Source organism: Girardinichthys multiradiatus, chromosome X (genome assembly GCF_021462225.1).
Source record: "Girardinichthys multiradiatus isolate DD_20200921_A chromosome X, DD_fGirMul_XY1, whole genome shotgun sequence".
Lineage (NCBI taxonomy): Eukaryota > Metazoa > Chordata > Actinopteri > Cyprinodontiformes > Goodeidae > Girardinichthys > Girardinichthys multiradiatus.
The window spans coordinates 27,318,745-27,339,223 of record NC_061817.1 but is presented as its reverse complement, the minus strand read 5'-3'; the positions used below and the strand labels follow the sequence as shown (position 1 = coordinate 27,339,223).

Genomic DNA, 20,479 nt, shown 5'->3' with positions numbered 1-20,479 from the left:
GCAGGTATCAGTTTGATTTGCTGCTGGCTTTTTTCAGCTGGCTGGAAGTTGGTGGGTAGGTGGTTGGGCAGGTCAGGGCGAGGAGGTCTGGCTGATCCACAAGTTATGCTGCAGTTTTAAAAGGTAGCTCACTGGAGTGGAATGGTTCACTCCGCACAACAATGCATTGTGTTGACAGCCGAGTGCTCGGACAGGGTTAGAGGAATGTCCTCTTCAGACTGGGAGAGCAGCCCTTTGTCTCAACACTCACAGAGGACTCTTTCTTTTACCTGGAGAATGACATCTGCTTGTACAGGTTCACCAAAAATAATTTGAAAAAAGTGAATTACTTATTCCGCTGGGAATATAAGAATTTTTGGCTGTGATAACATGCAAAGAGCAAGCAGGGTTTCCGTTCGCATGGTACACTTTATCTTTTTCATTAGCTGGAAATGTAAATGCAAACTTTTTTTTTATTTTAAATCTCCCTATTGTTTGCTAAAAGCTGTTTTACTTTAATCTTCTTCCTTTACGGTTTATTTTCCACTCTTCAAAATAATCTACATATTGCCTAAATACTGCTTTCTATGTTAGACTTTGGCCTTCCACTGCTAAAAATTAAGGTTTGCTTTGTCTTTGTTGTCTCAATTGTCACTAACACAGGCTTCCCTTTTTCTTTGTATCTGCAGGTGACCCACATACGGCTCCTGAGACGTGACTGTAGGACAGGCAGTCCTCCTCACCCCCCCCCCCACCCCCACATCTGTTTTCCTGTCCTTACCATAAAGGCAGTAATTAATGCCCTAGACGCTCCTCACGACTCCACAGTTTGAATGAATCTTTGCTGTAAAGCAGCTGGGCTCTGCCACTCTGTCACCATGAAGAGCAAGTACCTCCAGTACTACAACAAGAGTCTCATCACGTACCACTATGCCTATGCTAAGAATATGACCGCTAATGAAACAAGGGAACAATACAAGGTAAAAAAACAGCTCACTGAGGTTAACATTGTCCTTGTAATCCTGTGCACCATCATCATCCTCGAAAATCTCCTGGTTCTACTTGCTGTCTTCCGCAACAAGAAGTTCCACTCAGCCATGTTCTTCTTCATCGGCAACCTGGCGTTCTCTGACTTGCTGGCCGGCTCCGCCTACATAGCCAATATATTCCTGTCAGGACCAAAGACCTTAGAACTGGTGCCGGTACAGTGGTTTATCAGAGAAGGAACGGCGTTCATCGCTCTGGCTGCTTCTGTCTTCAGCCTGCTGGCGATAGCTATAGAGCGCTTTATTGCTATCACCAAAGTCAAAGTGTACGGCTCCACCAAAACATGTCGCATGTTTCTGCTGATAGGAGCCTGTTGGGTCACCTCGATTCTGCTTGGAGGACTTCCCATCTTAGGCTGGAATTGCATCAACAACCTCCCTGACTGTTCAACTGTCCTGCCGCTCTACTCTAAGCAATACATACTATTTGTTGTCTCCATTTTTACCCTCATACTGCTCTCTATCGTCATCCTCTATGTGAAGATCTATTTGATCGTTCGCTCCAGCCGCCAGGAGGCAACTAACTCACAAGCATATGCCCTTTTCAAAACAGTCACAATAGTGCTGGGTGTCTTCATCATATGCTGGCTGCCAGCTTTTACCGTGCTGCTCCTGGATTCATCCTGCAGCATGCAGCTCTGCCCTGTGCTCAGCAATGCCCATGTGTTTTTCGGCTTAGCCACTCTGAACTCGGCACTTAACCCAATGATCTACGTGCTGCGCAGCAAGGACATGAGAAGGGAGTTCCTGCGTGTGCTGTGCTGTTGGGGTGTGCTGCAGAGCGGCCGGCCCTCTGAACGCTGCCTGGTCCAGCTGAAGAGCTCTAGCTCTATGGAACATTGCACCAACAAATTCGAACACCAGACCACACCCATCATGCAAACGGGTACCACCTGTGTCTGACTTGGTGCAAACACGTTAGATGGCTTTGTGTGTGCACGAGAGGGAGAGACGTCATGATGAGGTGGACAGATGTTAACAGAGAAGCCGGCACATGCTGGGACTAGACTTCTGGACACGTTGGGATACAGCTGTCTGTTGGGACACATTTCAGGATGCAGAGTGCTTTTCACATAGAACAGTGGGACTTTACAATCAGCATTCAAGAGTCACACCGTTCAGCTGTGAAACAGGTGTGAAAACATTATAAGGAGTAACCAATTCCCTATATGAAAAAAAATTGAAAAATGTGAAAAAGCGTTTTAGCTTGGTACTTTTATTAGTGAATATGGAGCAAACCGTTTTCATCTTTTTCTTTTTAAACATGCAAACCCATATTAAAAAGCTAACGTACGGGCAGAGCATGTATAATATTCCGGTTAGGTTGAGCTGTGTCAATGCGAAGTTGCACTTTGTCGATTACCATGCAGATGGTCTGGTCTAAACTTCAACTGCTTCATTGTTTGTAGAGAAAGAGGTATAGAGTTACCACACATTAATAGAACAAGAGGAAGCAGTTTGCAACAATGAGCACTCCACCATGCCGAGACCATACTGACTGGTGCTTCAGCAAAACAAGGACTATATATTCCCTATATAACCTTGCTTAAACAAACTGAATAACCACAACAAAAGTACATAATCTGCTTTATTTAGTGCATGTTGAAATTGTAATGCATTTGTAAGCGCTAATGTTTTTGTAGTATATTCCAGCTTCTATCACTAACAACCCTTCTCCCATGTCCCCTCTCCAACTATCTCTCTCCTGCTTTTTACCCTTGTCTTCTATATCCTCATTGTTTCCACTGAGGAAGGCCACATCAGAAAGCGCATCAGGTTATTTGGCACTGATGAATTTCACCTGTTAACAGCTCTCCGCTGACTTTGACTAATGAGACAGCAGCCCTGACAGTGTTGTAGCCACGTAGCAGCCATGTGCCACCTTTTGTTTGTGCCTTCCTTTGAGAGAAAAAGGCTGAATGTATGAATGAAGTGTTGGGAGCATGCGCTCCATTATAGACAGTATTACTGATCAGGATTTTGAATCGCCAAGTCACTGATGAGCAGTGAGTGGGATATACAGGGTAGGTCACCTTCACTGTGAACTCTTCTTGCACCAAGAACAAGAAATTGTAAATCCCGGTTTATCTTGCTAGCTATATGCTTTGTGCGACCAAAAGTGTAAACACTTCTCATCTTTCCAAAGACCCTACCCAACCCCTCACCGCCTCTGTACGATGGGAGGAGATCCATTTTCAAAAGCACCATTGGGGTCTGCCCTCCTGGGAGGAATGCTTCTTTATTCTACATAAAACATGCAACTTCCTCCAGCCATAGGAAGTCCTGCTTTCAACTGTCCATTTCCTATTGTTCAGGGTTACACCAACCTTCCTGTAACCAAACAGGATACAGGAAGCTGTCCGTTAGTGTTTTTGTTTTGTTTTTTATTAGTGACATTTACATTTAGAAATCCAAGTAGAAATGGTGAAAAGCACTTTGGCAGCTGATGTCAAATTCCCCCATTTTCCCGTTTTGGGTGGAACAGTGTTCTAATATGTGTATGACTTCAGTGTATGTCGATGGTATTGTATGACAAATATGAATTGCTATGTATGTTTGTAATTATGTATCTTTGTACAGTATGTATGATTTTGTGTGGTATGAAATGTCTCGTGTGCAATAGCTTTGTGTGTTCTGTAGCACGCTGCCTGTGTTAAATTGGTACAATCCTAAACACTAATGGAGGTACATAAACCTTTTGTTAAATGCATTCCAATTTTATATAATAAATGAAATACAGAAACTAATTCTGTGTGCTTGAGTTTCATTTCAGGCTGTGAAGCAATTAAGATGCAGCGTGAACTTCTTTGCAGGCCCAGAGATGTTCTGTTATTGTGCCTAGATCCGCAAAGTATTTAAAATGAAGCATTACATCTAAACATGCCCTGACAAGGTCAGAGGAGCAATGGCTTCAACATGAAAGCCTGAAATTGTGCGTGCAAATACTGCGTGGGCCTTAATCATGGCCGTCTTACCTAATAAAATGATTCAGTTGCTTAAAGGCTAAAGCAAGACCGGGCAATGAAGGGAAGCTGGGCAGAGAGCAGGGATGATGAAGTGGGGTGTGGTGATGAAAGCTGTCTGTGAGATAGTTTGTCTGCAAGAAGCACAACATACCCCCCACCCCCCCACACACACACACACATCAGAGGCTATTTTGGGGGGTGAGGGGGAGTCCTGGGGTGAAGGGAGAGACTGACTTATAGTGGCCTTGAGAGAGTTGGGACTGTTTCCTGTCAGACATCCAGAATTCCTGGGTGGGAACACTAGCTAAATCAATCCTAGGAGGTTGGGCAGCCAGCCAAATCTTTTCAGCACCTTTAGGGATATTACACCAGATTTGGAAACCTGTAGGTGAGGTCTTGTAAAATGTTTAAGACTTCTGAATTATTCCTGTATTTGTGATTCATTTAGGAAGGAATCTTTAAGACAAAATAGCACAAACGGTACGTTATCCATGTTCATGTCCAGCAACAATAATACACTGTCCAGTTCCAAATTAAGTGTTTTCCAATTCAATCACATCAAAACTGCGGCTATTTTGTGTTCACATTTAGAATGTGAACACAAAATAAAAAAGAAACAGAGTGACGCGCTAGGAATAGTGGCTCCGTAACGCCATCTTGTGACAAAACAAGCAAACAGCTGATCTTTTTTTGAAAACTACTTTTGACAAGTTTGTTGTGGCTTTATGACCTCTACACATCCCTGTTAAGCTAAAATGCCAGTTTTTTTATATGTTCCAAAAAAACACCAAGATGATTAATTTCAGACTTTTACCCACCTTTCATGTGATATATATATATATATACAGTACAGACCAAACGTTTGGACACAACTTCTCATTCAAAGAGTTGTCTTTATTTTCATGACTGTGAATATTGTAGCTTCACACTGAAGGCATCAAAACTATGAATTAACACATGTGGAATTATATACTGAACAAAAAAGTGTGAAACAACTGAAAATATGTCTTATATTCTAGGTTCTTCAAAGTAGCCACCTTTTGCTTTGATTACTGCTACGCACACTCTTGGCATTCTGTTGATGAGCTTCAAGAGGTAGTCACCTGAAATGGTTTTCACTTCACAGGTGTGCCCTGTCAGGTTTAATAAGTGGGATTTCAAGCCTTATAAATGGGGTTGGGACCATCAGTTGTGTTGTGCAGGAGGTGGATACAGTACACAGCTGATAGTCCTACTGAATAAACTGTTAGAATTTGTATTATGGCAAGAAAAAAGCAGCTAAGTAAAGAAAAACGAGTGGCCATCATTACTTTAAGAAATGAAGGTCAGTCAGTCCGAACAATTGGGAAAACTTTGAAAGTGTCCCCAAGTGCAGTCGCAAAAACCATCAAGCGCTACAAAGAAACTGGCTCACATGAGGACCGCCCCAGGAAAGGAAGACCAAGAGTCACCTCTGCTGCGGACGATAAGTTCATCCGAGTCACCAGCCTCAGAAATCGCAGGTTAACAGCAGCTCAGATTAGAGAATGCTACACAGAGTTCTAGCAGCAGACACATCTCTAGAACAACTGTTAAGAGGAGACTGTGTGAATCAGGCCTTCATGGTAAAATAGCTGCTAGGAAACCACTGCTGAGGACAGGCAACAAGCAGAAGAGACTTGTTTGGGCTAAAGAACACAAGGAATGGACATTAGACCAGTGGAAATCTGTGCTTTGGTCTGATGAGTCCAAGTTTAAGATCTTTGGTTCCAACCACCGTGTCTTTGTGCGGCAAAGAAGAGGTGAACGGATGGACTCTACATGCCTGGTTCCCACCGTGAAGCATGGAGGAGGAGGTGTGATGGTGTGGGGGTGCTTTGCTGGTGACACTTTTGGGGATGTATTAAAAATTGAAGGCATACTGAACCAGCATGGCTACCACAGCATCTTGCAGCGGCATGCTATTCCATCCGGTTTGTGTTTAGTTGGACCATCATTTATTTTTCAACAGGACAATGACCCCAAAAACACCTCCAGGCTGTGTAAGGGCTATTTGACCAAGAAAGAGAGTGATGGGTGCTGCGCCAGATGACCTGGCCTCCACAGTCACCGGACCTGAACCCAATCGAGATGGTTTGGGGTGAGCTGGACCGCAGAGTGAAGGCAAAAGGGCCAACAAGTGCTAAGCATCTCTGGGAACTCCTTCAAGAATGTTGGAAAACCATTTCAGGTGACTACCTCTTGAAGCTCATCAACAGAATGCCAAGAGTGTGTGGAGCAGTAATCAAAGCAAAAGGTGGCTACTTTGAAGAACCTAGAATATAAGACATATTTTCAGTTGTATCAAACTTTTTTGTTCAGTATATAATTCCACATGTGTTAATTCATAGTTTTGATGCCTATATATATATATATATATATATATATATATATATACACACTGTGCAATTCAATTGACAAACAAATGTAAGGAGGAAAAAATGATATTGTGGTTACATAAGAGTGCCCACCCTCTTATACCTCAGTATGTGGCTGTGATCAGTCACCAGTGCTTTGGAAACTCTCCACAGAAAGATTTCAAATGATCTTACTACCTAAAGTAGCAAGAAGGGCCTGCAAAGAATTTCCAAAGTATTAGATAAATAATTGAAGACAGTCATCATCAAGTGGAAATTATATGCTCAACAGTGACATTAACAAGAACTGGACATCCCTCCAAATTTGATAGGACAAGAAGAAAGCTGTTAGGAGGCTTATAGTAACATTAAAGGAGCTGTTGAAATTTTTGTCAAGTACGGTCTGTGTAGCACACGTGACAACAGTCTTGATTATTTTTATTATAATTTTTATATATCAAGCCTATGGGGTAGGTGATTTATCTTGGTCTTTTTACATCACAAAAATCAGGCATTTCAACGGGGTTCTGAAGAAGTTTAATGTCCGCTGTATTACAGATAGGATCTGAATCATACGTTACAGTAAAACTTTAAGATGGTCAGGTGGCGCTGTTGTCCTGTACAAAACAGCTCGGTTATTCAGTACTGAAAACATTGACCTGTTGAATGAAGGTCTTAGGTCATGTATCTCAACCAGGAACAGGAGAAGTTCAAGTGTCTTGGTGTCAGTGATTGAGCAAAAGAGTGTCTTTAAAGAGAGAAAGGTTTGGGTTTCTCTCCGGGACGTGTCACTGCTGAAACCCAATCTCAGAGAAGTGAAAAGCAATGGAGGGTGTGTGGTTGAAAACATTTTATTTGGCAAGACCCATAGCTGAAAACATAAATCACAAGAAAAATGTCCTATGAATTCTTTATTCATTTCTGGTTCCTGGCGGAAACCAGCCAGTAATTAATGCCTTAGAAGACCCCTCAGTAATCAGCTTGTGGTACTGTTCTTTAACTAGGCTCAATAAATGTACCAATACCTCCCTACCCATTCAAGTTTAGTATTACTGAGCTGGTTTGAAATAGGGCACCTGTAAGGTAGTCCCAGAACACTGTGAGAGGAATAGGAGCATCTGATGCTCAAATGTGGTCTGCAGGTTCCTCAAAGGTCAACGTCTGCCTCAATGCAGAGTGAGCTGCTTCATTAGCTATGCACCCTAAATCAGTTATCTTTGTTGGGGTTAATGTCACTACTACATCTGTATACTTCATTGAGAAATAGTTGGGATCCTGTATTTAAATCTTATCTATGTTTTTCTGTTTAGTAACCTATATCGTTCCGAAATCAGTCGCCAGTGCGAAATCTGGACTTTGAGATGCATTTTACTGTTATTGCCGATTAGTAAACAGCATTCTTATTGCTTCCGCCTGGTCAGCGGACTTCAACAAGTGTGAAACAAGTAGGGGGAAGCTATGCCTTTCTCGTTCATTTATACACATGTATATTTGGGTCAATTTTATCCTCGTAATAACCACTGCTCTGCTTATGAGTTGCATTTTTGATAAATAAAATATGTGTGTGATCCCAACCCACTTATTAAATGGAGATTGTTCATGGTATTTAGCAGGTATTTCACCGATAGGTCGCTGCAGTGGTAGAGTTTGCAGCGCCGGGTTTCCGTTACTAATGTGTCGGCCGCGACCGAGCCGGCTCGATGTGCCAGCTCATTTACATGGGGAATCGACTTTACTTTTTTTTGTTTTGTTTGTATTTTAAAGTGTGTGTGTCTGGTACATAGGATGTGATATTGAAAATATATAAAGATTTCAACCTATTTGTACTGAAATCCAATAAAAATAACAAGCAAGAATCCTTCCATCACACTGAAAAATAGAGACTCAGTACATAGACACCAGCCTCTTTAAGAAGATAATTCAATGACTGTGACCTGACTTCACACCCTCTCACAAACTCTGCTTTGGGACTTCCTCCCTAGGCAGCATTGAGTATGATCCAGCCTTTTTGCAATAGTCTTAGTACAAACCAAGGCAGCAGAACGCTTTTAGATCATGGCTCGGAAATGTTTCCAGAAGTGGGTTACCATAGTACAGTTTACTTGCAACAGAAAGTATAAATAGAAAATTTATACAATTTTCTTTTATAAAAATAGATTTAATTTCTTTAAGACTTTTTTTTTTTGTCAATCAAAGTAAAATTATTGTATTGAGAAAAATCATCTATCTAGAAAAAGTTTGATTAGGAATGTATTTGCAGTTATATAAAAAAAAAAAATTCAAAGTTATGTTATTTTTTAGTGCTAGAAGAGTTTGGGAGATGAAAGAATCGGCTCTTAAGACGTTCTAAGCCAAAAGATCCGGCTCCCGGAAATGAAACGGAAAGCCCTCCACTAGATTCCGCGCGAAAACACGGCCTGCGCGCCCGAACTGCATATAGCATCCACGTTAGGAAGCAGCCACACACTGGCGGGTCACTGTGGATCCGTGCTGTGGTTAATGACAGCGGGCTGAACGAGTTGTTTTAACAGTTTTTAATATAGTTTTATTGTGTGTCTTGCGCTTTTAAGTCGCTGTTTACGATGCCATCCAAAACGTCCTTCTCTTTGCCCGACGACGTGAAGAAGAGGTATGGTAATAATAAAAATATGCTAATACTGTGACAGTTGTTTAGCAACCTATATGATTTCAGAAGTCACGACAGTAAGCCTGAACATTTGTCACATACCTCTCTGCTCATGACTGTTGAACTTCACCGCTTTGCTCGCAGTAGCTTCTGCAGCTAGCGTTAGCTTGTAGCTAATTATTCAGCTGGTTGTATTTCCTGTCTGTATTAGCCTGCTAGCCGCAGGGTTAGCCTCACAATGGATAGGTTCGTGTGTGTGTGTGATTTGGCGCCACTCAGGAAGTTTTCCTATTGATGTGTTTCTATTCTCTCTTATTGTCATTTAAATATTATAACATAGAAGGCAGTGTGTTTCCGAAAGATTGCCGCTGTGTTATCACTAAAGTTATTTTGACCTGTGTTTTGGATACAGGTTGCAGATGCTGGATGAGGATGGATCTCCAGAGGAGGTAAATGAAGTTTGCACTAAGTAACACAGTATGGCTGCTTCATGTATGCAACCTACGCTCTAAAAACTACTCCCTACGTCACTAGAATCTAATAAGATGATCAAGTTTGGTTTCTGATTCTTAACGTGATTTTGAGTTTGGCTGCCAAACTTAGGTTTTACATTTGGGTTTTTTAACCTGAAATTCTCATTACTGTAAACATGTCATTTCAGGTTCAAGTGAAAGAGAAGCTTAGGTTGGTGCAGGACTTCCTGCATGATGATGCTCAGGACCAACTGACCAGCCTTGAGGAAAAAATGAAGAATTCAGAAATATCAAAGGTCAGGGATGCCTCAAGATAGCTATGTATTTATTTTTGTTGTTTCTTATTTGTGGATAAAGGTGTGCAGCTAAGAAACAATAAATCTCAATAATTTCCATTACCTTGAATTCATTCATTTCAATGATTCAGTTTCAGAAAAGGACGGTCATATTTAATGTTTTTCAGTCAACTTTAAATGAAGATGGCCTAGAACTTATGAATGTCAAGATTCTGTTTCTTGGAGTAGAACTTAGAAATTTAATTAGAATATTGCAGGGCTAATGGAGTAAACCCAGCCTATTAAAACACTATGTCCATGTACTTTTACTGTGGATGCTGCCAGTACTTGGTCAGGGCTTTATTTTGCATGTATTACTGTGGCAAGGCATGGAAGCGATCAGCCTGTGGCACTGCTGAGGTGTTGAGTGAAACTCAGGTCGCTTTTAAAGCAACCTTCAGCTCATCTGCTTTGTGGGCTCTTTTATGTTTAATCTTCCTCTTGACAATACTCCATGGCGGGGAGTTCGGGTTGTAAGGTTTTGCAGGAAAATGAAGTCATCATACTTAATTATGGAGGTGCGCCTTTAAACACCCCTGTAACGTTTCTCCTCAGGAGGTTTATATCTCGAAAGTGAAGGTCTTGCTGGGTAAAGAGCTTCATCTTGAAAATGGCGCACATGTGGATGGCGTGGAGCAGAATGGAAAGGTGAATGGCTTCGTTAATGGCTCCCATAAAGAGGAAGACGACGTAAATATGGCGACAGAACAGGAAGTAACGGAAACCAAGTCGCCAGCCGCTCCCAAATGGAAGGGTGCGCGCAGGAGCAAGGCAAACCCGGAAACTAAAAGTTAGGAGGAAACTTGTTTGTTTATAAAGCAAATCCTTGTTTTCAAGAGAATTATTCACAAAATCTGTAAATGTTTTATTAAAACAGAAGGTTTCTTTTACAAAATTTTGTAGAATCACCGACCAGTACCAGAGTAACAAGAAACAGTGGGAAACAGCCAACCATCTTGTCAATGTTCACCAAAGTGTACGTATAAGCTTCATTTTGCTTCTTTTTGATCAAGAGGCTAAATGTGTCTCTAAGGAAGTGGTTGGCATTCTAACGGATCTGTTTTGCAGTCAAAAGCGCAAATCTGAGGACTTTAACGGAGAAGATGCCAACGGGATAAATGAACCGAAGAAGGAAGACGACTCTGAAGAGGTGAGGTGTTTATTCGCTGAAACATAAATGTCTGCTCAGGTTGGGACTTTCAGTTGGTGGTAAAATCCATTTTGCACATTGTTGCAGACTCAGGAGGAGAAACGCCTCAAGGTGGAGTCTGATGAAAAGTAAGTGATATCCACTCAGAACATTTTTACTCCTGGGGGGGAACAAACACTTTACAATACTTGGTTTTGTTTTTGCAGACTTCCAGAGGAGTCAAAATCCAAAATTACTAAGCCAGGACCTGCTGCAAAGGTACTGGGGTGGTTGTTTAAACCTTGATGGTCTGGTCAGGTGGTTGGTAGTAACACGAACTACTTCAATGTTTTTCTTTTCTTTTTCTTTCCCCCAGACGCCACCTCCTAAATGTCCTGACTGTAGGCAGTATCTGGATGACCCAGATCTGAAGTTGTTTCAAGGGGATCCCGATAACGCGGTGAGGTCTTTGCATTTTCAGTCAGTCAAGCCCAGCCAAATGCTTAATTCCAAACCTGAGTCTTTTTGATTTGCATCTTCAGCTTGAAGAGCCAGAGATGTTAACTCATGAGAGTTTGTCACTGTTTGAGGCAAATGAGGATGGATTTGAGAGCTATGACCATCTGCCACAGCACCGGATCACCAACTTCAGGTAGGTGATCCTATCTGTATCCAAGCTGCGTTGATCCCCGTGATGGATCTTGGACCGCTGTTAGGTTAACGTTGGTATGTTGTGTCTTTGCAGTGTGTACGACAAGCGGGGCCATCTTTGCCCATTTGACTCGGGGCTGATTGAGAAGAACGTGGAGCTCTACTTTAGCTGCTATGTGAAACCCATCTATGATGACAGCCCCGGCTTAACTAGTATGACTAATGTTTTCTTTAAAATATAAACCTTATGTTTATGGCTGTCACTTTTGTTAGCCTCTATAAATTATACTCTCTGCCATATTTTCTTTTCCTCAGGTGGTGTTTTTGCCAGAAAGCTTGGACCCATCAACGCTTGGTGGATAACTGGTTTCGATGGAGGAGAAAAGGCTTTAATCGGCTTTACAACATGTGAGTTTTGCTCCTGTTCTTATTGAATATTTAATGCTACCTACGTGACTTGCTAATACTATCTACACCGCTTGTCTAGCTTTTGCCGACTACATCCTGATGGAGCCTAGTGAGGAGTATGCCCCCATTTTCGCACTGATGCAGGAGAAAATCTACATGAGCAAGATTGTCGTTGAATTCCTCCAGAAAAATCCAGACGTAACCTACGAGGATCTTCTCAACAAGATCGAGGTGAGCTCTGGCGTGAAATTTTAGCGTTATTTTTTTTTCATGCTGCAGTACGGTACTAACTAGCTCTTCTCATCACCTGTAGACAACCGTCCCTCCTGCAGGACTGAACTTTAACTGCTTCACTGAAGACACGCTGCTGCGTCACGCCCAGTTTGTTGTGGAACAGGTGGAGAGTTATGATGAGGCCGGCGACTCGGATGAGCAGCCCATCATTGTTACTCCTTGCATGAGAGATCTGATCAAACTGGCAGGAGTCACTCTGGGAAAGAGGTACGGCTAAATGTTTGTGACCATGAATTGAAGATCCAAGCTTCTCTAAACAAGCTGTTGATTTTTACTCCTTTTTATATTCCTGTATTTATACTCCTCACTCCCCGTCTCCCAGATGTCTAACGTTCCTTTAACATTTCCTAATGCAGCATGCAGCTGTACTGGTAGGTAGGCCTTACTGTGATTGCCTATTTAGCTTGTTTGTTGGTCTGTTTGTGTGAAGCATTTTAAAACTTGATGTTCATAATAAGATCCATATCATAGTTCATGCAAACTTTTTTTTTTTTTTAGCCAGAGTTTTGCTTTACATTCTAATATATTATCCTGTTTGGTTTTTTTTCCTGAAATACGGCAGTTTAAAGAAGTAGGTGTGTGAATCGGTGCCAATAAAATGTATACTTGGTTTTTTTGTAGTAGCAAGTTTGTAGAACAGTCTAGTTTTTACTGCATTAAAAAACACTTTTGGTTTGAGGACTGTAAACTTAGAAAAGCGCATTAGTAAGTAGAGTGATATCTCTGCAACAGGAAAAAAGTAGCTGACGTATTAAAAGGCCAGGGTGCTCCACACTTTATCAGCTACTTTCACTACAAGGTGCATTTTCCATCCTGACTATCAGTTTTTGTTTTTTGTTTTTGGCTTGCTGCGTTGCATGGCCTGATGCAGTGGTTTAATGGCCAGTGGCAACATAATGCCATCGCTCCACACGTGATCACAAGTTAAATAACTTTCTTCTGTTGACAGGAGAGCTGCCAGGAGACAGGCCATCCGCCACCCAACTAAGATAGAGAAGGACAGTAAAGGACCTACCAAGGCCACCACAACCAAGCTGGTCTGCCAGATTTTCGATGCCTTCTTCGCTGATCAGATAGAGCAGAACGATAAAGACGGAGGAGTCAAACGGCAGCGTTGTGGAGTCTGTGAAGTGAGTTGGTGAAGCTCTTGTTTAAGACTAGCAATGAGGATCTGTCTTCGTACTTCTAAACAAATGAAATGTGTCTGGTTTTCTTCCCCTGTTTTGTAGGTGTGCCAGTCTCCTGATTGTGGCAAATGCGCAGCTTGCAAGGACATGATCAAATTTGGAGGAAGTGGCAAAAGCAAGCAAGCCTGTAAGCAGAGAAGGTGAGGCTGTTAATACGGCTTGTAAACAAGAACACATTTTGTTTTTCTGGTTTTGGCCTCCATTGTGTTTGAGCTTCTTGATATAAAACGGGTATGAGGGGAATGCATTTAGTTTTATTGTGTATTTATCCTTGTTTTTTTGTTTTGTTTTTAGATGTCCAAACCTTGCTGTAAAGGAGGCAGAGGATGATGAAAATATTGAGGAGGATGATGTTCCAGCAGAAAAGACCAAAAAGGTTCTTCAAACCAAGAAAAAGAGGCAGACCCAGTCCAAACTAGCATGGATCGGTGAGCCTGTCGAGGTATGTTTTTCATTTCCTTTTGTGGAAGAACAGGCTTGCAGCGCTGTCTGCAAATTGATTGCATCATTTTTTTTTTTAGACTTTCTTCCATTTTGGGAGAAATCTGCTTCTCCACTGGTTGTTAGTTTCCATTCTATAAATGCTGTGATACCTATGCTCTGCCAGCAGGTGGCAATAACCATAACATCAGCATGCATTGCAACAGTGCTTGCAGGCTGAAGATTGTTCCCAAACAGTTTTCCTTTGACACAGGTTATGGTTTCCTCTCAGTGATTAACATCTGCAGCTTATATTTTGAGGTCTAATGAGAAAAGTCACCCCGAAGTGAAACGGATTGGCTGAATTACATAAAAACAAGTTCACGTTTGTTGTGGTTTCTTGCACAGAAAGTCAGGGTGGTTATTTGCAAAATGCCCATCTTTTTCCATGTTTTGTTAATACTCTTAGGGTATCTAATTGACTTGTATCCATCGCAAATAATTTTGAAGTGGTTTTTAAAATTGAAAACTGTTTTCCTCAAAAACCTAGTTTGTGTGTGGATGGTACCTACTGCAGCATCTTGGTGAAATAAAAGTGTTGGTGTCAGCATTGTCTTGATTTAACTCTGATTATCCTCAGACCGTGGGGAAGAGACATTACTACAAGAAGGTCTCTTTAAACGATGAAGTGCTGGAAGTGGGAGATTGTGTCTCCGTTTCATCAGAAGATCCATCCATTCCTCTGTATCTTGCAAGGTTTGACATTTCTTAAGGTCCTCTGTAACATTTTATTCAGTCTAACCTTGTGAATTTAATGAGCATTCCTTTTCAGGATCACTTCCTTGTGGGAGGACAATAATGGGAAGATGTTTCATGCCCACTGGTTCCTTCGCGGGATTCACACAGTTCTGGGAGAGTCCTCTGATCCATTGGAGCTCGTCGTCGTTGATGAATGTGAAGACATGCTGCTCAACTACGTACAAGGAAAGGTGAACGTCATGTACAAAGCTCCATCAAACAACTGGTTCATGGAGGTAAGTTAATCGGTTTACTGCCCCTTGTTTTGCCGTTTATTTTGATTTGTTACTTAAAAGTTGTTTTGTATGTTTCAGGGTGGGATAGACGTTGACCTCAAGGTGATTGAGGATGATGGGAAGAGTTTCTTCTATCAGTTCTGGTATGATACAGAGTTTGCCCGATTTGAGACTCCTCCTAAGACTGAACTATCAGAAGACTTCAGGTAAAAAGCAGCCACTTTTTAAAAGAAATGCCTACTGTAGTGCTAATAACGTTAACCCTGTTATTAATTTTGCTCCAAAAATAAGATACATTTTTCTTCTTTAGCTTTTTCAAAAGCATTGCATTATCTTGGTTATATTTTCTTTTAGATTCTGTGACAGCTGCACCCGCACTAAAGAGCAAAATGAGCAGGAAGTACCTCGACCATTTGAGCCCCTGGAGAATGATGACAGTGACAACAAGGCTCTTTATGCGTTAGCCTGGTTCAAGGGAGAACAATTCAGGGTTGGAGACGGCGTCTACCTGCCTGCTGAAGCCTTTAGTTTCAGGTAAGTTATCGTTTTTATTTAGACGCACAGTGGAATCCGTTGGGTTTATGTAGATTATGGTGTTGTGCAGTATTAACAGGGCAGATTTGACAGCATTTGGTCCAATCTGAGGTCTAACATGATTCAGAGAACAGGAATACAAACAACACTTGGGAGCGAGCCAATCACTGACCTGCTGTTATTCACAAGTCTACTAATTCATAGTGCACCCATGATATGGCAAGCCTATTTGTATAGCATCATTCTTGCACATGGTCATTCAGTGTGTTTTTACAAGAACAGGGAACAAAGATGAAGAAAATTAAGAAGAATTCTAATAGAATTGTATAAAATTTTAAGGACCACATAAAAAAGAAATATTGCAAATTTAAAACAAATTGCCAAGAAGCATGAAAAATACAAACTGGTCTTTGACAGTTATTGGAAAGCTGCAGTGAAGGAGCCAACACTTTCTGCACTCTTCCTCTTGTTTAGTTCTGCTCATGGGAACACTGAGTAAACTGGTTTCTGATGACCTGACGGTTCTAGACAATACCTTACAAGAAATTCTGAAAGTTGTTTAGATCCAATAGCATTCATTACAGACCAAAACCAAGATATTAAAATGTATCAGTTTACAAACAGGAAACCATTGCAGTGATTTAAGGACTGGTGTGATATGATCTTTGGTCCTGATTTACTCGGGACTCTAGTAGTAGCATTTTGAATGAGATCCAGCTATCTGATTTGATAAATACAATTTTTAATGTAATTTACTGAGAATTTGAGATATACCTGTTTTTGTAGTAGTAGTATGCTGACTTATTATTGTTCAAAATTAGGTCATAGTTCATATTGTGGCTTTTTTTTTTGTGTGTGTGTATAGCACTTTTTTACAGTAAAGCGTAACAAAGTGCTTTACAGAATTTTAAAACAAGGAAAAATCATGCAAACAATCACCCCAAACAGTGCTAAACAAAGCCAAACGCTTACTATAGAGTACATCATAGGTGACATGGAACTGAGGAAACCCCAACAAGGTTTCTTCCATGCTTTGTGGTCTTTAGTTTAGTGCTGATTTTTATTTGATTTTTTAAGGCCAAAAACAATTCTCCATAAAGGACACTGCCCCATCGACTTATTCATTGGTTGTAAGGCGCTGTCGTCGTGTCTTGACACAGAAATATAACGTTATTTGTCTATAAGAGTTTATGAAATATCCAATAATGTAAGCTTGGGAGGAGCATTTAGTTATTGAATAGAAGAGGCCCGAGACGTAGCCTTGAGGAACGTCATATGTCTGTTAGATTAGATGATTGCAGAATATTACAAAATAGTCCCGGTCTGCCAAGTATTGTTGTATGACATAGTTCAGATTTCAAACATGTTCATTTTAGCTGCTTTAGGAATCAATTGAATGTCCAAGATTAGGACTATTGCCGAAAACACCATGTGACTTGCTGCCTATTTCTGGTTTACAGTGTGAAACCAGCCAGTCCAATGAAACGCTCCCACAGGAAAGAAGATGTGGATGAAGATCTGTATCCAGAGTATTACAGGAAGTCTTCAGACTACATTAAGGGGTCAAACCTAGATGCTCCAGAGCCTTTCCGGGTTGGCCGCATCAAAGAGATCTTCTGTCATCGCCGCAGTAATGGGAAAGCAGACAACTCAGAGGTCAAACTGAGACTCTACAAGTTCTACAGGTAGATGTTTGATTTATTTGCAGGCTATTTAAGGGGTTTTTTTATGTGAAGGAGTACAGAATATACTGAAATCTGTGTCGACCAACAGGCCGGAGAACACACACAGAGGTGTCAAAGCCAGTTACCATACAGACATCAATCAGCTCTACTGGAGTGATGAGGAAGTGACTGTTAGCATGTCTGAGGTACTTGGACGCTGTCAAGTAGAGTACGCAGAAGACCTGAATGAGTCGGTCCAAGATTACTCCAACGGTGGACCAGACCGCTTCTATTTCCTGGAGGTACAACTGTTCTTGCTTTTGTTTTCTCTGCAGTAATTTCAGAATTTCCTTTAAAAAAATAGAGCATCTCTTTGATGCAGCATATGTCTAAATGTAGTTCTGTCTTACAGGCCTACAGTGCTAAATCAAAGAGTTTTGAAGATCCTCCTAATCATGCCCGTTCTTGTGTTCATAAAGGAAAGGGAAAGGGCAAAGGAAAAGGTTGGCTTAAAAAAATAAAAGCCTACATGCAGATCTCTATTTTATTTTGTTTGAACTTTTTGCTGAAAGAAATTTCACTTTACTCTTATCAGGTAAAGGCAAAGGAAAGGCTTCACAAGAACCGCAGGAGTCTCGCACAGAACCTCAGACACCGAAAGTACTGAAATACCGCACACTTGACGTTTTCTCTGGCTGTGGTGGACTTTCTGAAGGCTTCCACCAGGCTGGTGAGTGCCTCTTCCATTTCAGTCAACACAATATGCTCTCAAATACACAAATGTTGGTCAAAGTTACCGCTTTTTTTTCCCTTCAGGTATCTCTGAGACCCTCTGGGCTATTGAGATGTGGGAGCCTGCTGCACAGGCCTTCAGACTCAACAATCCTGGCACCACAGTGTTCACGGAGGACTGTAATGTCCTCCTGAAGCTGGTCATGTCTGGAGAAAAGATCAATTCTCTTGGCCAAAAGCTGCCTCAGAAGGGGGATGTAGAAATGCTGTGCGGTGGACCTCCTTGCCAAGGTTTCAGTGGGATGAACCGTTTCAATTCTCGCACTTATTCCAAATTCAAAAATTCACTTGTGGTGTCATATCTGAGGTGAGTGTCTCCAAGACCAGCTGTTACTAATACAACTGAGCAGAAATCCAGTTTGGGTTGCTGATTGAATGGGACCTGCTCCTCCTGCAGCTACTGCGACTACTACCGACCAAAGTTTTTCCTGCTGGAAAATGTGAGGAACTTTGTATCGTTCAAAAACTCCATGGTCCTGAAGCTGACTCTGCGCTGTCTGGTGCGAATGGGCTACCAGTGTACTTTTGGAGTCCTTCAGGTAGGTATGACCGTGCAGATTACTCTTTCTTTCATGGAGTACTGCATGTGTGAAAATGTCCTGGTGAGGCTAAACCAGATCCCTGAGGAGCTCTGTCCTTTCCTGCTCTTCAGGCCGGTCAGTACGGTGTTGCTCAGACCCGCCGCAGGGCAATCATCCTGGCTGCTGCTCCAGGGGAGAAGCTGCCTCGCTATCCTGAACCTCTGCATGTGTTTGCTCCCAGAGCATGCTCGCTTACCGTGGCAGTAGATGAGAGGAAATACGTCAGCAATGTTACACGGTAATGAAAACCTTCACCTCTGCAGCGCTGATTGTTAGTCTACAAACCTCAGTGAGTCTTGTAGATCTAATTTTCTGTCTTCTGACAGAGGTAACGGAGGCATCTACAGAACCATCACAGTCAGGGACACCATGTCTGACCTGCCTGAGATTCGCAATGGTGCTTCTGCCATGGAGATTTCCTACAATGGAGAACCTCAATCTTGGTTCCAGAGGCAGATCAGAGGCACACAGTATCAGCCCATTCTCAGAGACCATATCTGCAAGGTAGGCTATATTTTAGTTTTCATGTAACCTCGTCACAAATCACTAGGATTCATTTGTTTTTATGATTACTGTTCTCAGGACATGAGTGCGCTGGTTGAGGCCAGGATGCGTCACATCCCTCTAGCTCCAGGCTCCGACTGGAGAGATCTCCCCAACATTGAAGTTCGGTTAAAAGATGGCACCATGACGAAGAAACTACGTTACACGCATCATGATAAGAAGAACGGCCGCAGCAGCACCGGGGCTCTCAGGGGCGTCTGCACATGCGCAGGAGGTACGTAAGGCTCGTTTATTTGACTTCTAATAAAAATGATGACGCTTAAATCTTCAGCTGAATAAATGGTCTTCATTATTTTAGGGAAAACCTGCGACTCTGCCGACAGGCAGTTTAACACCCTAATTCCCTGGTGTCTGCCCCATACCGGGAACCGTCACAATCACTGGGCCGGGCTGTACGGTAGATTGGAGTGGGACGGCTTCTTCAGCACAACCGTCACCAACCCTGAGCCCATGGGAAAGCAGGTACATCGTCTTTCTGGAAGTTATTTTCATACCTGAATGTTTTGGGGGGGGTTCATTTTATTTTACGTCTTGTGAATACTGTGGAACAAAATGTATGGATGCATTCAATAAATAAGCCTAACATTTGCTGCCTTTTGATCTTAACATGGAACATGTGATTACAGGGCCGTGTTCTGCATCCTGAGCAGCACAGAGTTGTCAGTGTGAGGGAATGTGCACGCTCCCAGGGTTTCCCTGACACCTACCGTTTCTTCGGAAACATCCTGGACAAACACAGACAGGTACGATCCAGTTTTTGGAGCTTGCCGCCAACTCGAGCAGACCGTTTTTCCAAACAATTAACATTAGTTCAATTTATGAAGGGTCTAAAACAATAATCATCACCAGTATCTAATTTATTTTTCCCAGGTTGGAAATGCTGTTCCTCCTCCACTCTCAAGAGCCATCGGGCTGGAGATTAAGAAATGTGTCTTAGACAGGATGAAGGAGGAACAAGATACAGCAGGTGCTTTATTTTATTTCCTGTCTGCTTTATTTTTCCAAACTAACATTTCCAATTTAAACTTAATCCCATGTTCTTTTTTTCTTTTTGCAGATGTCAAACAAGAGAAGATGGAGGTCTCTGATTAACTGCTCCTTTTCCATATTTTAAGGGTTTTAATGCTGATGGTGAAATACTTTTTAAGTGACTTGACTTTCAGCTGTCACCAAGTGGCCACTATGTACCATGTAGTAATCATTCCATATTAAGTTTTAATTGTTTTTATTCATGCTGTTAAATGTTCAATGTTGAGTAAGTTGAATGTAGATTTTATATGTAATATTTCAAATAAAGTTCTTCTGACATTGTATTTGTGCTTGGATGGAACATGGCAGTAATGCCAGTGATGCTGGCAGCTTTTTACACAACTAAATCAAAACAAATCGCTATAGATTTAAGTAAACTGGTCTTATGACAT

General features: G+C 41.7%; 2 protein-coding genes across 4 annotated transcripts in view; both read left to right on the top strand.

Annotated features, from left to right (window-relative positions):
- The window catches only part of LOC124863433 (sphingosine 1-phosphate receptor 2-like), a 31,531-nt gene extending 27,759 nt beyond the window's left edge, over nucleotides 1-3,772 (top strand). For both annotated transcript variants that reach the window (XM_047357803.1, XM_047357802.1), the window contains exon 2: nucleotides 669-3,772. In XM_047357803.1, the coding sequence (XP_047213759.1) occupies nucleotides 813-1,928 (1,116 nt within the window). In that variant the 5' untranslated portion in view covers nucleotides 669-812 and the 3' untranslated portion in view covers nucleotides 1,929-3,772. The remainder of the gene's footprint in view (nucleotides 1-668) is intronic.
- A 5,006-nt stretch (nucleotides 3,773-8,778) lies between these two features.
- On the top strand, nucleotides 8,779-20,371 carry LOC124863517 (DNA (cytosine-5)-methyltransferase 1-like). 2 transcript variants are annotated; one of them, XM_047357917.1, is made up of 35 exons: nucleotides 8,779-8,995; nucleotides 9,405-9,441; nucleotides 9,654-9,761; nucleotides 10,356-10,590; nucleotides 10,704-10,776; nucleotides 10,869-10,950; nucleotides 11,038-11,078; nucleotides 11,157-11,208; nucleotides 11,306-11,389; nucleotides 11,472-11,581; nucleotides 11,675-11,793; nucleotides 11,896-11,988; nucleotides 12,068-12,219; nucleotides 12,302-12,489; nucleotides 12,639-12,653; nucleotides 13,232-13,412; nucleotides 13,512-13,609; nucleotides 13,764-13,911; nucleotides 14,530-14,645; nucleotides 14,722-14,923; nucleotides 15,002-15,129; nucleotides 15,278-15,457; nucleotides 16,918-17,142; nucleotides 17,231-17,423; nucleotides 17,534-17,624; nucleotides 17,717-17,851; nucleotides 17,938-18,220; nucleotides 18,311-18,452; nucleotides 18,566-18,732; nucleotides 18,821-18,998; nucleotides 19,077-19,272; nucleotides 19,357-19,520; nucleotides 19,685-19,801; nucleotides 19,929-20,025; nucleotides 20,116-20,371. In XM_047357917.1, the coding sequence occupies exons 1-35, from the start codon at nucleotides 8,949-8,951 to the stop codon at nucleotides 20,148-20,150; spliced, it is 4,512 nt and encodes a 1,503-aa protein (XP_047213873.1). In that variant the 5' UTR covers nucleotides 8,779-8,948; the 3' UTR covers nucleotides 20,151-20,371. The 2 variants fall into 2 exon arrangements, with proteins under 2 accessions (XP_047213873.1, XP_047213874.1); XM_047357918.1 differs by lacking the exon at nucleotides 12,639-12,653 and having other exon boundaries at nucleotides 8,780-8,995.
- The last annotated feature ends 108 nt before the right edge of the window (nucleotides 20,372-20,479 follow it).

Coding starts and splice junctions, on each gene's coding strand:
- LOC124863517 (XM_047357917.1), top strand. CDS start 8,949: ATGCCATCCAAAACGTCCTTCTCTTTGCCCGACGACGTGAAGAAGAG. Junction 11,209..11,305: donor AGCCAGGACCTGCTGCAAAG/GTACTGGGGTGG, acceptor TCTTTCCCCCAG/ACGCCACCTCCTAAATGTCC. Junction 19,521..19,684: donor CTGAGCCCATGGGAAAGCAG/GTACATCGTCTT, acceptor ATGTGATTACAG/GGCCGTGTTCTGCATCCTGA.